Source organism: Anopheles aquasalis, chromosome 3 (genome assembly GCF_943734665.1).
Source record: "Anopheles aquasalis chromosome 3, idAnoAquaMG_Q_19, whole genome shotgun sequence".
NCBI lineage: Eukaryota > Metazoa > Arthropoda > Insecta > Diptera > Culicidae > Anopheles > Anopheles aquasalis.
The window spans coordinates 67816049-67831048 of NC_064878.1; the positions used below are offsets into that span (position 1 = coordinate 67816049).

Below are 15000 nucleotides of genomic sequence, written 5' to 3' on the forward strand. Positions count from 1 at the left end.
GTAGCTTCTCTAGGTTTAGTTTAAAGACAAAGTGCATGTAAATCCTAATGCTAACATGGCCAACAAAAGTGTGCAAAAAAAAACCCCGAAGGAAAAAAATCTCGCCTCCGAATCCTATTTGCGTTGCGGCGCTAGAATTGGAGGCCAGGTGTGAATTATCCCATAAAGCAGTGTCGACGTGTGTCTCTATCAAAATTATCCTAAAGTTCCGCAGCCTGGCGTTGGGCAGGTGGCGATATCATGCAACTCCAACAGCCGAGGTCGAGAGTGCTGCAGAAAGCACCGTGAACACCGCATTTATATCCGCAATCATCATGCATTTGGCTGACTGACATGTTCGAGTGTTTGAGCACCGAAAGGACGGGTGGTGGATTCAACCAAAAATCCAGAGTTCTCAGGCAGCACACCACACTGCGGAATGGATGGAATGGAATGGCGGTATTCATCAAGCGAGGCAGGCAGCAGGTTGACAGAACGATCAAACATGACTCATTTGCTTGAAAATAAAATCATGTAAGAGAAGCTTAGAGAAGAGATACCAGCCTTTATCATCAATACATCATTTTAATGCTTGGAACGGGGTGGGTAGGCGGGACACACCCGAATCGTGTTGGCGTGCCACACCGCACATCCTTCCGATGGAACGAAAATAGAGGCGGACAACAAATGGAGGATATAAAATTTTAAATAAATGCATTTATTCCGCTATCGCAGCGGGTATCGATTTCAGTGTTGGAACACCACCGGTGATGGCGCCGGTTGGTTGCATCGATTTTATGCTCGCTGTTTGTCAGTTGCATGACTGCAGTCAAATATCTTTAAACCACGGCACTAGGGAAGGTCAAAGAAGGGCCTCCTCTTTCAGCAAAACTCTTCCGCCAGTCGCCACATCAGTCTGCATCCTTTAGAGGTTTTGCTGGAGTGGAATCATAATTACTTTCCCTAATCTAATCGACAGTCTTGTGTCCCAATGCCCAATTTCACCAGGACGAGGCGAAACTATTAGGCGAGACACGCCTTAGCCTCAATAGCACTGTGCAAGAGGAAGTGGCCGGGCAGTGCGTCAGGATCAGGCAGGGCAACAGTATTAATGACCTCTGGAGCGTCGTCACGTCGGAGTCATCTATCTGTTGCACGTTTTCGCTTGGCCGGTGCTCGGTGTTTTTCTTCCGCCGTACCGCGCCATTCTCCATTGAGAGCACTTTGCTAAATGTAATGGGTTTCGGCGGGGTGCCGGGAGGGAGCGGGAGTAGTAATCATTGCGACAGGCGAGCTCGAAATGGGAAGTACCTTCTTTTACACATCTCAGATTGGCCAGTCACTTCGTAACGGCAACTGTAGAGTGATAAGGCGTTCACTGCTGCATTCGCTATGTACTGCTCGTTATGATCCGCAAGAAAAATGTTTAATTTCGTGTAAAAAAAAAAGTGTCATTTCATTTGATTACCCTAAGGTACAAATGCGTATAGTTAAGTGATACGCTGCTGCCTTTTCCCATTAGACTTTTTGATTCTTGTGGCACAATTTTCTAAGCCGCCATACCACTAAAGGCATGAATAAAACATTTTAATCTACCAAATCAACAAGTGCTCGAGAGGATGGCCCGACTGGACAGCAGGACATCCGGGTCTCCCCGGCCCCCCTCCCCCGCCGCTTTGGGGACGATTAGATGGTTAATTTATGTGTCCCACAACGCATTGCAATCGTCGTTTTGGGCCACGTGCTGCTAGTGTACGCAACACATGGTCCGAGTTTTGCGTGCCATTGTACCATAAATGTAGGTCTGGTTTGAGTCAATCCACCAGACACAAAGACATTTATTTCCTCAGGAAAACGGGGTCCTGGTCGGGGGTTGGCGCTTATTAGCGGTCAATGCAACAGATAACCGTTGACCAACGGATTCAAGGGCCTTGCAGCCGGGGACCGTGGCCTCGTCTTTATTGCCTGCGGCCGGGAAATAGAAGTTTCATTCGAAAATGTAGCGCGCACGCTTTTGCATAATAGACTCCACATTTCTCAAGCGAGAGTACGGGGTCTTCAGCAGCAGAGCAGAGCAGGAGCGATAGCATCGTCCACGTTTTGATGAACTTAGTTCCCGCCGTGCCATTGGCTGCCGATACCTTCCCCCTTCAGCGTCTCGGTGAATTTCCACTTACTGTTTCCGATTCCACCCCTGTCGTGACGCGTTGACCTGTGCTTGACTGCGGCAAACTCATCACCAGCGCAGTGCTCTGGTCTGGTCTCGGCCTCGATGTCTCCTTTTTCATCCGTTTGCCGCACGCACAACATCCCCACGAAAAAGACGTTCCCTTTGAGCGCCTTCGGGGCGAAGGGAAAATAACAACTGTTACAACGCTTGTGAAAACGTTGGCTTTTCTCGGAATGCCTTCTGCTACTCCGAGTGTCTTTGCTCCAAACCCCCCCCCCCCCTCTCGCCATCAAAGGCCAAGAGCCAAGGAGAGGTGTGTGTTATTTCACGGGTCATGCCAAAGAGCCAAAGAAACTCCTGTCCTGTCCTTCGTCCCTGGGCGAGAATGAATTCATTGGTGAGCACCGCACGCGATGGAAGATGAAATGTAATAAACGCAATAATGAAGATTAATCCTGTGACCGTACTTCTGTACACGTGTTGATTATTTGCTGGAGTTGGAGTTGGAAGGAAAGGTACGTTCGTGCGTAGGTTGTTGCCCCCTTTAGGAAGCAACCGTAAAGGAACTGTGACCTGTACAAGGTGTCGGTGAAATCGGTCCTTGCTCGAAAAGAGAAAATTCCATTTCAATCAATCCTTTTTTGAATCCGAGCCATCCATCCAGCCGCCCAGCGCGAAATTAGGCAAGGATCCAGATTAATTTCCAATAAGATACATGTGCTGCATGATTTAACGCGAAACCAATTCGATCACCGCGAGGTCGCGAACCGTACCGGTAGACCGGTTGTTTAAAGTGCGCACGCCTCAAAAACAAAGATGATTCTGTGAATATGTTTCTTGTTTCCGAATGCTTTCAACTAACGAAAAACAACCGCAACAAGCGACACTTTTCCGTGCAGACAATCTTCTTGTCCGGTTTTCCTGCTAATACTTTCCCTTGTGTCGTACGCGGCTTTATACGCAGCTTCCCATGCAAATCGATTGACCTATTTCACTAATCGATAACCTAACGGTGACAGCTACTGGAAGGCGTTAGTGATTGAATTGCATATCCAAGTAGTTACAGGCAGTAGAGTAGCAGCATAATTTGTCTGTTCAGCTCAGCAATTTGATATGATTAATAGAGCTGTGGTATGGGCATGAGGCGCAAATGAGGCTCATAGACGTCAGAACAAATTGCTCCCACCAAAGGCTTGATTTCTGACATCCACCTGCCGGGTATTCCTTTTGTCTTGCTTTGCGTCATTGATACACAGTGTGCATACATACATTAGACTATTTTCGTGACCTCCCAGAAGGCAGAACCCACTGGGTAGAAGGTCAAACAACGTGCCCAACACATAACGACGACGTCAGAGGGTGCGACGAGAACGATGGAATAGGATTACGGTTCGTTCTTGAGAAAGGGTCACACTAAACCTCAAACGAAATCCAAATGTACCGCGGTCGCTCCCCCCCCCCCCCCTCCCCTCAATCGCTAAACATATCCTAGTGAATTCCTGCCGATTCACGTCGAAAACCGGGGGGAAAAGAAGGTCAAAAGTTAAACGTTTCTTCAGCACCATTAATTTGTGTATCACCACGACCACGGCTGCCTCACGCTCGCTCGCTGTGTCACGATATATTTTGGGGGGGGGGGGGGGGGGGAGAGGTGATTGGGCGTGAGCGTTATAAGTGGAATATGCTGTCGCTGAGTTTTCCTCCCAATAATATCATAGATCCCGGCACCTCGATCTAATGCCAAGTAGACAGAGGCTTTGGCCTTGGCCAGTCCATGACGTTTCCTTATTTCCTTTTTTTTTATATAGGGGTTTCCTGTTCCAATTCGGCATCACAACCCACACCCCGTCCACCGTCGCCCCTCTATCGCGACCATTGGTATTTTGACTCGTTTAGTGTCGTCGTGGCGAATACAGAATCACCATATTCAACTGGTTTTCTGTTTGTGGTCTTTTCCGTTTAGTATTAACGCGAGCGAGTTGCCTGTTGTGTGGTTTCGCATTGCTAACGAAAGAAAGGGGACGACGAAAGAAGAAAACATAATCCCAAACCTAAAGTTATGAATTCTGTTGGTTAAAATCTAACAAAACCGTCCGTCCGTCCCACCCGTTGGTTGTGCGAATGTGAACTAAGCATTTACCCTTCACAAGGAGCAAAGTAGTACTAATGACCAATTGGAACACCGGCTGATAATGGACTACTCAAGGGGCGTTATTAATTTCCCGCCGATACAAGTACAGATTTTATGGAAGGAAATTCGGATATCGATTTGCATCTAACCACAGAACCGACAGTTACACGAGACGAGACATTATCTTCATCGATCACTGTCACTTATCAATTGCTAGTCAACAAGTATGCTGCCTCTGTTGTTTTATTTTATTGACTTTATGTACTAGTGTTGATTCTCCGGTGCCAGAGAAGACTAATATTCTGAACGTCGTCTTCCCTTTTCTCGTTTTCTAGTGCACGAGGGGTGAGGATTGGTTTTGCGGATGATGGGATTATCTTTCCGGTCAGGGCAAGGGAGAAATGGTGATTAACTAAGCTAATGACGAAGATTGACAGCGTAAGCTGCCAGGTACCGAAATAGGGATTCAGTCGTCCGGTAGCCTTGCGCCCACAGAATCTCTGCATTTAGCGACTTAAGAGGGGCACTGATAAGGCAGCTTGTGGATAATTAGTGTGTGACTGTGGCGCCTTCTAGCAACATCTGCAACGGCAACGCTACTGACGAATGTTCTTTGTTGCGGTGAAAGAGCTGCAGTAAGAAGCACACGTTCCACTATCTTTTGTAGCTTTTGATATAGAGACAAAGAACCACAGCACGGACGGCGTTTGCATTCCTGATATCGAACAGTGATAAGGATGCGAGTAAACGCGACGGTAGTCAACAATAATCACGCGATAAATGCATCGATTGCAAGACATATTTGTTCGTGCTATGGCGCATTGGCCTGAGCTGCAGCAGGTGTTGCAGCAATTGATCCTCCCCAAACACAACCTTGACGATCGAGTAAATTTCCATCACCAGCACGTGATCCAAAAATTAAGCTGGCCGAAAGGAAACATAAATATTCAAGGACTGGAAGGTGCGCAATCGTTTCGTGTCATTCACTTGCATCAGCCACCAAAAACAGCGCGACACAGACCATCGCATATGCTTCTTCTCCGTTCATCGGTATTTATTTGGTGATGTCATCGATTGAATTGCGCCGCTTCGCGCGGGGTTCGTGTTCCGATTGCGCCAAACAAACACAATCGTCCGGGGTCGATTAGTTTATTGCCACTGGTCGAACAACACGTTAACTAGAACACGTGCATTGAATGCGCGGTTCAGTAACAATTATACAAACTGCGATTTATTCTCGAAACGAACCACAACCCTCGCCAAAAAGGGCCCGAATGTTGGGATGCAATTGGAAGTCAGCATGAATGGCGTATGATGATTCAATCTCTCTACTTTCAAACACAGTTTGTAATTGTTCGAAACGAAAATGAAGAGACGTTGATAAGACGTGAGTCAATCCACAAAACGCACAAACCACAAACCAACGGGTTAAACGCGAACCGAGCTACTAAAACACCGCTATTGGTCTCAGACCTTCCAGCGGTAGTACTTAATGCTACACAACCAAACACCACCAACAACCAGCCATCTCTATTGGGGCTCCCTCCAGCGATTTGGAGTGTGTATGCGTCCGCACCTTGACGCACTTTTGAGCGCGACGCGCGGCCCCCTACACACCTACTTTTGGCTTTGTTTTGGATTTGAAGCTCGCTGGCTGCATAACTCATACCACCAGACCGACCAACCCAACGCCACGCTCGACGACTCGACTCTAACATCGCGTGAGTCTCTCGCTGGGAGGCTTTAACATTATCTTCCTTTTTTCCCGCTCGGGTGGGGTGGCCAAGGTTTCTGAAAATATTTCGTCAAATGACCCAGTCAAGCCGGTCGGTTGATGTGGCGATATTGGTACAGTACGAATTTCATAGACTCTCCATTTGCTAGAGTACGACTTTTCGACTTTTGGTGCGTTACTCAACATCAGCTCCGATCTCTGATCTCTCATTACGTCACGGTTGAGTTTGCGCCAAAAAAAGGGTTCAAAAATCATGACGACGATTGATGAAACGATTAAAAGATCATTCGCCTGCATAATTTCGAACGTGCATTATTATAAAATCAGCTCAAAATATCTAAACACCAACAGAAAAAGAAATTGTCAATATCAACTGATCGACGACCGATCGTGAGTTTAGAGAAAGTTGGACTTGAACCACACATAAATCATTAAAAAAAAAAACAGCCCCCCACCCGTATGGCCCCAAGGTACCCCTTTTGAAGCATGCCTGCGGTGCACGTGCTTGGTACTGCTAAGAAGCTAGAGAACCAGTCCAGGCACGCACACAGTCAATTCGAAGCGTCTAACAGCATGAACGTGTATGCTGAGTGAATGACATTGAGAGGAGCAATAGATGCAAACAGCTGACCACGGCGGTATCGGTACCGTGTTCTTCCAACGGCTACCAAGGGCAACACATGCCGCCTACTAGAAACATTTCTAGCTTCTATTTTGAGGACCTTGCTTGAGCAAGGGTCTAGATGTTTTCAGCAAATCCCAAGGTCAACCAACCTCTGACATGTAATGTTTGAAACGAACAACGAACAAAACTTACAATGAGGCGAGGGTCCCAAAATGTCTAAATAAACCCGTGCTTATCGATCATCAAAACAAATCACGTGCACATGCAGTGACTTGGTTGGGTTGGGTGAGAATGATGTCATTTGATATCCTCCGCCGTTGTAAAACGAAACAGAACAACGGTGGCCCGTGTGTATATACCGGTTTTGCCGCGCACCTGACGTCATCCAACGATTCATGTGAAGTTAGTCACATAAGTTGGAATACATGTCTCGTCGACTTTTCCCTTCGAAATATTCAAAAGCATGCTAACTTGTGAATTGATATAAAAGTCTTTCGATGGTGTGTGTTACGAATTGTGCGATCATTTTAAGCTTCAATCACGATGACATTCCGCTTCCGCGCTGGCTCCATACCATCGAAAACGGTCGGCGACATGATTTTAGTGTTCAAAATCGAAAGTAGTTGTGTCGTTAAAGGTCAGACCGGTTGGGAGAAGGAAAAGTTAAAGTTTTTTACCGACACTATACGCTAGTGGCGAGAGTGTTGGAGTGACTGCAGTAGCTAATATAGACCGACAGGGCACTATTGTGGTTTCTCTGGGCAATGAATTCATTTCCCAAATCATTAGTTGGCTTAATTTGACCACGAGTGACGCATGATTAGAATGTGCTTCATCACAGAATGGCCCCGATGAAAGTGTGCATCCTAGTTTATTAAATACTATCGAAGAGAAAGCATGACTTGAGTAAGCATGAAGCATGAGCGGCTTGTATGATGATCCTTAATTTCTGTTTTCTCTCCCGATGCATTGACTATGAAGTTCAGTTGAATGGTAGACAGACCAATCCCGAGAGAGTGCTTTTGTCAACCGTTGATGAAATGCCAGCGATTTAGTAACTAATGATGATAAATAGTTGACAAATTGAAGCAGGCGTACGTGTCGAAAGCTAGACAAAAGTCGCACAAAGTAACGATCGAAGTAAAGGCAAACCATGAGCTTCTACTGCTACTCGGAGGTGCATTGGCGACGAACATTGTTAGCATCCTTGTGCTTGTGCTGCGGAACATGTTCGCCTGGCCGCCTCGAAAGCGGAAACATTTGTCCCACTTTTATTGTCCTGAAGAATGCAACAGGTGAATGTTTAATGATCACGCGATGCTGTGCTCTTGCACTGAAAATCGATCGAATGTTGGAAGATCCAATCTATACTTAAACAGCGATGAGGGTGGACTACTATTTACTACTGCCCTTAATGCCTGTGGAAATTACTACTGCCCTTATCAAACGATTCGTCGATGACTGTGCTGAAAATTGGAGCAGAAACTGCGCAAATTGTGTCGTTTATCAGCGGCCAGTAAATTTACGACAGTTGATAAGCGGTTCAAGTTTTTTGGTTTTATATATTCCTTCTCATGTCCGGCTGGACCACCGCCAGATAATTTATCTTATCTGGATCGAAGCTTAAGTTTTGGGGTGCACAGCATGACAATGGACATCAATTATCCAGCTGTTCTGCGCGGTTAACTGGGATCTCGAGCATTACAACTTGCGGTATTTCCGTTTTTCGATCAAAACTACCAGGTTATACAATTGCAGCCGGGAAAGTACTGAGTACCAGCCTTTCGGGCGACAGAGATTGCCGAGAGCGAGAGAGAGAGGGATGTGGGTTCAGGCATAAAAAGGAAACAAAAATCAATGCCAGCACCGTAAACACTAAAGATAGAAAATGAGTGTGGCCGTGTAATGGTGGAAGAGGCTGATCTGATCGAAGAGAGTAAGCGCAACACGGTTCTTCCTCCGGCCCTGCATCCCACACACAGCGCGTGGTTTAGAGGTCGCATGACACTTTCGGTTTTCCTCGGGTTTTTCCCAACACCGTTCAATGAACTGAACGGCAGCTGAAGCTTCCCAACAGAAGGTCAGCATATTTGGCCGATGTTTCTACTCACCAAGTCCACGGAGAGGCCGCACATGTCCGCAAGCCAGGTGAAGACGCGGCTTCCATCGTAGTAGGCATTCGCCCCGATGATGTTGGCTAGAGGTTGTTGCATCTTGTTGTGAAGTGGCTTGCTGGCACGCGTTGTTCTCTTTGTTGCTGCCGCCGTTCTCTAATTCGCGTATGCTTTCTCTGGCTGATAAAGATAGCGGCCCACGGGGTGGCCGCACGACCGCACAATTCTCACTGGGCAATCACACCCCCCACACACAAACAAACACAGCCACCAACCAACACTGCCGGCACGGATCGGATCGGATGATTTTCTGGTGCACGGGAAGTCTCGCGTTTCTCCCGAGCGCAGCGCACCACGAGAGGACAAACACAAAGGACAAAGCCCCACCGGACAGGCGGAGTCCACTGCTAGTACGATTGGGTTTTTATATAATCGCCACCTGGATCATTTTGCCGGATACCCCCCGCAACCCACGCGTCCACGCACTTTACAGGATCACCAGGTTGTTAAAGTGGCCGAAAGGAACAGAACTAAACCAGCCGTAAATGCAAAATCGTCTGCCCGCCCGCCGCACAAAAACACTCTCTGAACTCACCCGCCACATTGAATGCGGCACGTGCGGCCTGTGATTTTGTGCAGAATTTACCGCACACACGCATTGAATGTGACAAAGGCTTTAGGTGTCAGACCACGGTGGTTTGAGGCCTCCACAAATCAAGCGCAGTACGTTGCGGAGTGTAGCTGTCAAACGGTGGTGGAATGTATGGGATTGCACTGGGCCCTACATATTAAGCGCGCAGTGTTACGCAGCGTTACGCGCTCAGTTTCCTGAGGCCTTTAGCACCACCGTTTCAACACCTTGGTAAAAATGAGCGGCAAAGAGGAACCCGGGAAAACGGGAAAATCGGAAAATCTTTCCGATTATCAGCGGCGCCGGATCGAGGAAAATCGCCAGAAAGCGTTGAATCTACGCAAGGCAAGATTGCTGACCCATCCGTACAACGGAGAGAAGCGCCAGGAGACAGCCGTGTCCGTGAACAACGTGATTAAGGTATCCGGAACAAAGTACGTTGATAGCGGGGGCGGATTCCTGATCGAACAGCGAACGGCCGGACCGGAACTGCCTGAAGAGGATGAGGCAAGTGAGCCGGCGCCCGAGCCGGATGCAGTCCCCGTTCCTGTGGAGTACGATGAGTGCCTCGAGTGTGGAGATCGCTTCGCCGATTCTTTTCTACTTAATACGTTTGACTATGCCGTTTGCGATGCTTGCCGTGACCCGGATGGCCAGCACTCGCTGATTACGCGCACCGAGGCCAAGCAGGAGTATCTGCTCAAGGATTGCGATCTGGACCGGCGGGAACCATTGCTGAAATTCATAAGCCGCAAGAACCCACACAACGTGCGCTGGGGTGAGATGAAACTGTACCTTCATCTGCAGATTGAAAAGCGTGCTCTCGAGGTGTGGGGAAGCGAAGAGAACCTGCTGCGAGAAAAGGAACAACGGGAGGAGAAACGTGAAGTGGCCAAGGTGAAGAAGTACAACAAACGTCTCAAGGAGCTGCGTATGGACGTACGCAGCAGTCTCTACGATAAGACTGTCCAGGCTCATGTCCACGTATTCGGTGATTCGGAGGTGTACAACGAGGCCGAGGACACTTACACTCGCACCTGCGAATCCTGCGGTCATACGGAAACATACGAAAAGATGTAAACGGTTCTACTCTACTGCCAGGGTTTGTTCAATAAATTGCCCAGTTAATCCACTCATTCCATTAACACACCTATGTTAGGTTGGTGTTTTTTTCCGCGTTTAATCTGTTTCAGAACGGAGACTAATTAACATTTCTCTTCTCTCAATTACTATTGCTACTTCGCGTCTTGGTGGCTGCCTCTTCGGTCTTTGGCTTTTCCTGTGCCTCACTGGTCTCACTACTTTGGCCAGTGTCCGTGCTGCCCGGCAGCTTGGTGCGATCCCTCAGTGCTTCGCGCACGATGTCCGTCAGCTCTTGTGGCTCTGCATAGCAAACCTTGCCTCCTGCGAACGAAAAGATTGGCGATATGGAGCTCAAACTGGATGGTCGAAGGTCCTTTGCGACCGCAGCGAGTAATGAAACAAACAGCGATTGTTAAGCGGGGGCCTTTTTGGCCATTTTATTTTGATACTTTTTTTTCTAGCCAAGTCCTTGGGACCACGGAACCAATCACCACTTAACAATCGATGTTCGTTTTCTCCCACCTCGCTCCTCCTTTTCTACGTCGTGTCATCGGAAGGACTTTTCAGTTTGTGGTAGAGCTTGTCCTGTCGCTGACGTTCGAGAGCGAGCTCTCGTTCACGCTCGAACTGCTCGTTGCTCTGATTGAAGCAATAATACCCGAACCAACAGAGCACTAGCAGTACGCCAAGCGAATAGTAGAACCTCGGGCCAAGCTGCTCTTTTTGGTAATCGTGTGTTTCGGTTTCATCGTGCGGTTTATAGTCACGATAGGAATCATCTCGAGCGCCCTGCGTTTGCTTTTCCGATACTTTCTCCGAAGACCACGTGGAGGAAGTAGAGGAGGAGGAGGTGGTTGACGAAGAGGATGATGTGGACTTACCATCACTCCTGTGCGTAACTCCCATTATCTGACCAGGAGTATCTTCCTCGAGTTCTGCGTAGGCCTGGAACAAGAACAACAACAAACAGATTACAGCCGATGAGCATGGGTAGAGAGGCAACGGGAGTGCCCATACCTGTAGCAGAGCCTTTTGCTGGGGCGTCAACTTGGTGGGAGTTTGAATTTTCAAATGAATGTAATGATTCCCACTCCCATAGCTGTTTACCCGCCGTAGCCCTTTGCCTGTGAGATTGATGACCTTGTGTGACGATGTTCCGGGCGGAATCTGAATGGTTTGGTCTTCGTACACACCCTGCACTCGGATTGTGCCGCCTAGGACGGCTTGTGATAAGGAAATTGAGGCATCGGTATGTACATCCGCTCCATCTCGCCGGAAGTAGCGGCTTTTCTCTACCCTACAACAGAAAAAAAAGGCCAGACTGTTGTTAGTACGCGGCGGTGTGGGGCGCAGCGATAGGAACTTACTTAAATTTAATGAAAATTTCCTTGCTGCCAACATTCATGCGCACCATCTGCTCATCCTCGATACCCGCCGGCACTGGGACAGTAACCCGTTTCCGCTGAACCGTCTGTCCCTTGCCGCCGCACTCGAGGCAAGGGTATTTTATGAACATCCGCGTGCCCTGGCAGTATCGGCACGTCGAGCGCATCACGAAAGGTCCAGTCGATATCGTTTCCATACCCGTTCCATTGCAGTACTGACATTTACCCGGTTTGGTGCCCGGCTCACACCGGGAACCGCTACACTTCTGGCACGTGTCCACCACGTTCACGTCAATGTCCTTATTTACACCACGAGCCGCTTGTGCGAAGGTTAGATTCATGATAATCTCCTGCGCCCCACCAAAGCCAAACTTGGAATCACTGAAATCGTCGAATCCCGACTGAAAACCGCCATCACCGAAGATCTTCCGGAACAGCTCCTCCGGATCGATTGTCGAACGGAACTGCCAGTTTTGTGAGAATCCCTGGGGTCCAGCCCCGGCTCCCGGCCGGCCTCCGCCGGTTCGGCCCATCTGTTCCGACGTTTGTCCGTACGTGTCGTACTCGCTGCGCTTCGTTTCATCGCTCAGCACCTACAAAAACGGAGAGTAAAGATCAGTTCCGGCACGAGACTCGCAGAATTATGTAACCGCCGTCCACCGTGCGTCCCTCCGTCGTGTACCTCGTAGGCTTCGGAAACTTCTTGAAACTTGCGTCCCGCATCCGGATCATCCTTGTTCGTGTCGGGGTGATACTTTTTCGCCAGCTGATAGTACGCCTTTTTGATCTCTTTCGGCGACGCGTTCTTGGTCACGCCGAGCGTACTGTAATAGTCCTTTTTATGCAAAATGTTTGAAGTGTAAAACGACCGGACGGTGCGCAACGTGGGACCTGCGGAAGGGAGGAGAAGATAATCATAGCGAACACAACAGAGCATGATGTAATCCGCGCACCCTTCTTGACCGGCTCGTTGGGCAATCGCTGGACGGCGGCCGGTGTGTAGAAATGTCGGCTTAGAGTCGTCGGAATACGGGTGTTCAGTATGGCAAAGCCTTTCGATGAAAAAATCTGCAGGATTGCTCGCGAACCCATTTTCCGACCAGAGTTTCCCGAGCACTTTCACGCACGAGCCTCTTCTTCTTCTTCTGTGAGGATTTACCCTCGTACTGCTACTGAATCCAGCTTCCTGTGTTCTGGAATTTGTTAGTATCGCCTTTACTTTTAACACTAAATTATTGTTGAAGAAGATTTCCCACTTTTCCTCGGCGATTTCCGGACCTCGGATCCTTTTTCTAACCTCAAACCAAAACACTGTTGTAGCCCAATTTATACTCCACGGCTTCGGGAGTCGAGATGACGCAAAAAAATAAATTTTGAATCTGGAGAAACTAACCGTTACACTCGAACAGCTCGTCCTCAAACACCAGCTGCTCCCCTTGTGATATCTGATCCTTCCAGTTAGTGGGAAAATAAGAGAGATTCCTTTTGTTTTTTTACAGTAAGAAATTAAACCAATAAAAATAATGAATTTTGAAAAGAAATGTTTTAATTGCTTTTTCAGGTTGCTTCCACCTTTTCCCCTAGCTTTCCATTCTTTCATTTTCTACACTATGCTCGGGTTTAGATAGGAAGTTAAGCACCGACCCGCACCAGCCACGTGTGATGTTCTAGATACCGCTGTGGATATCGTTGTCAGTATTTCGGCTAGATTCGCTTGGCGCCCTGCGGCCTCATCCGCCTCCATTCTTTGTAATTTTATTCTATGCATATGTTGAAATTGAAGATTGTTGATATATGTGCAATGACGATAGCGTTAAAAAAATTTAAGGAAGAAACATTTTCTCAACCTTTCAACATTCAACACATAATGGTGCGGTCCGCGGACTGGTTGATGCGGCTGGCTGTTACTTCTCTCTGAGGCCCGCGTGACCATATGAGTTTGAGACCCCTGATGTAGAGCTACGGTAAGGTGAACTTTGCCAGAGAGTCGTAGTTGAGCTGTTCGTAGATTTTCTTGCAACTCGTTACACTTTGATCATTGAATGGGATAGGCCGTGTAGCGGAATAAAAGCAGTGTGTATCGAATCAGAATCTCGAAGCGTGGCTGCGATCGTTCAGCGACCGCTTCATAGTTGATCTGCTTGTTGAAATCGTTCTTGGTTGATTGCCTGTTCCTGCAGGTGCGTGAATAATCGATAAGTTGCCCGAACTATCGATTACGACAGGACGTTCGGCTGGATTTTCGCCAATAGCAAAATCAGTAATAGAATCGTCGACGATTGGTTTTTTTTTCTAAAAAAAAATTAAGAGAGATTGACGATTGACTTGTTTTATTCAAACTAATTTAGTCAACTATAAATGACTAAATTATTGCCTAGGTACTGCATTTCCTTAAAATGATTGTTTGCAAAGGTTATGTACAACGGGTGGTTCTTCTAAACATACGTGCTATGCTTAAAACCGGATTGAAGAATTCTTTGTGCCTATCTATTTGTATAATCAGTCTCGAACGAACGGGCGCTGGTAGCGATTGCAATCTAATCGCTTGGCAAGCTGCTTGCAAAACTGTACATCGCGCAGATAGTCTCCAAGGAAAACGGACAGCAGATACCACTGCTTCATTCCGCTGGATTGCGATTTGTAGTTTCTAAAAGAAATAGAAGAATGAAACGGAAACGTTATACATCTAATCCAAGCGTAGAGACAGCATTAAACCTACTTCAATATGTCGTCCCAGTCTGGTTTGTATTGATCCATACGAGCACTGCTGACCGCATGAATACGGCATGGTTCCTCTTCGATGCACGCTTTCGGTCCGAACTCTTGGAAAATTTTTCTTTCAGCTTGTGCCACATCGATGGCCAGCCAAGACAGCTGCTCCGGTTCTACCGTTGTTCCCGACAGCGTTTCTCTTCGACTACGGGACTGATAGGTCTCTGCGAGGAAGAAAGACGGAAAGAAACGATTAGAAGTTTATTGACCAAAAGCCGGGTTTAAACCCCCTTTTTCGTTCATAATGAACACAGTTTTGTGGCTTAATTCGGAGTTCTTCAAACCAGTTTTCAATCTAGTGGAGATGAGTGAGAGTTTTGTTTGGAGTCTGTTTCATCTGCTCTCACCCTAATCTGTACAACTAAATCAGTTCAT

The 15000-nt window shown here is 47.6% G+C and overlaps 4 protein-coding genes across 9 annotated transcripts in view; 1 reads left to right on the forward strand and 3 right to left on the reverse strand.

Moving 5' to 3' along the window:
* LOC126578963 (lysophospholipid acyltransferase 6) overlaps positions 1 to 9331 on the reverse strand; it is a 15285-nt gene extending 5954 nt beyond the window's left edge. The window contains exons 1-2 of one of the 4 annotated variants that reach the window (XM_050242104.1): positions 5695 to 5714; positions 1 to 9 (exon numbers count right to left, since the gene is read on the reverse strand). The exon at positions 1 to 9 is cut by the window's left edge and continues 258 nt beyond it. Coding sequence is in view for 1 of the 4 variants with exons in the window: in XM_050242100.1 (XP_050098057.1) it covers positions 8752 to 8853 (102 nt within the window). In the remaining 3 variants the exon portion in view is untranslated. Of the gene's footprint in view, positions 10 to 5528; positions 5715 to 8751 lie in introns of those variants that run through there. The other 3 variants (XM_050242101.1, XM_050242103.1, XM_050242100.1) reach the window with 3 other exon arrangements.
* Positions 9332 to 9486: 155 nt separating this feature from the next.
* LOC126578965 (DNA repair protein complementing XP-A cells homolog) lies at positions 9487 to 10530 on the forward strand. Its single transcript, XM_050242108.1, has one exon. The coding sequence runs from the start codon at positions 9623 to 9625 to the stop codon at positions 10463 to 10465; it is 843 nt and encodes a 280-aa protein (XP_050098065.1). The 5' UTR covers positions 9487 to 9622; the 3' UTR covers positions 10466 to 10530.
* Positions 10531 to 10540: 10 nt separating this feature from the next.
* Positions 10541 to 13146, reverse strand: LOC126578964 (protein tumorous imaginal discs, mitochondrial-like). 3 transcript variants are annotated; one of them, XM_050242107.1, is made up of 6 exons: positions 12807 to 13146; positions 12536 to 12744; positions 11836 to 12446; positions 11486 to 11765; positions 11350 to 11413; positions 10541 to 10789 (listed from the first exon to the last, which is right to left on the reverse strand). In XM_050242107.1, exons 1-6 carry the CDS (start codon positions 12943 to 12945, stop codon positions 10608 to 10610), a joined length of 1485 nt encoding a protein of 494 aa, XP_050098064.1. In that variant the 5' UTR covers positions 12946 to 13146; the 3' UTR covers positions 10541 to 10607. The 3 variants fall into 3 exon arrangements, with proteins under 3 accessions (XP_050098064.1, XP_050098063.1, XP_050098062.1); XM_050242106.1 differs by lacking the exon at positions 10541 to 10789 and having other exon boundaries at positions 10878 to 11413; positions 12807 to 13046; positions 13110 to 13143; XM_050242105.1 differs by lacking the exon at positions 10541 to 10789 and having other exon boundaries at positions 10878 to 11413.
* A 1206-nt stretch (positions 13147 to 14352) lies between these two features.
* Positions 14353 to 15000, reverse strand: part of LOC126578960 (titin-like) — a 38421-nt gene continuing 37773 nt past the window's right edge. The window contains exons 16-17 of the mRNA XM_050242087.1: positions 14573 to 14789; positions 14353 to 14500 (exon numbers count right to left, since the gene is read on the reverse strand). Of these exons, the coding sequence (XP_050098044.1) occupies positions 14353 to 14500; positions 14573 to 14789 (365 nt within the window). The remainder of the gene's footprint in view (positions 14501 to 14572; positions 14790 to 15000) is intronic.

Excerpts from the sequence above, each read along its gene's own strand:
- LOC126578965 (XM_050242108.1), top strand. The coding sequence starts at position 9,623 with ATGAGCGGCAAAGAGGAACCCGGGAAAACGGGAAAATCGGAAAATCTT.
- LOC126578964 (XM_050242105.1), bottom strand. The coding sequence starts at position 12,945 with ATGGGTTCGCGAGCAATCCTGCAGATTTTTTCATCGAAAGGCTTTGCC. Across the intron at positions 12,745-12,806 it reads CAACGAGCCGGTCAAGAAGG|GTCCCACGTTGCGCACCGTC; the intron begins GTGCGCGGATTA and ends TCCCTTCCGCAG. Across the intron at positions 11,414-11,485 it reads AGCAAAAGGCTCTGCTACAG|GCCTACGCAGAACTCGAGGA; the intron begins GTATGGGCACTC and ends TTCTTGTTCCAG.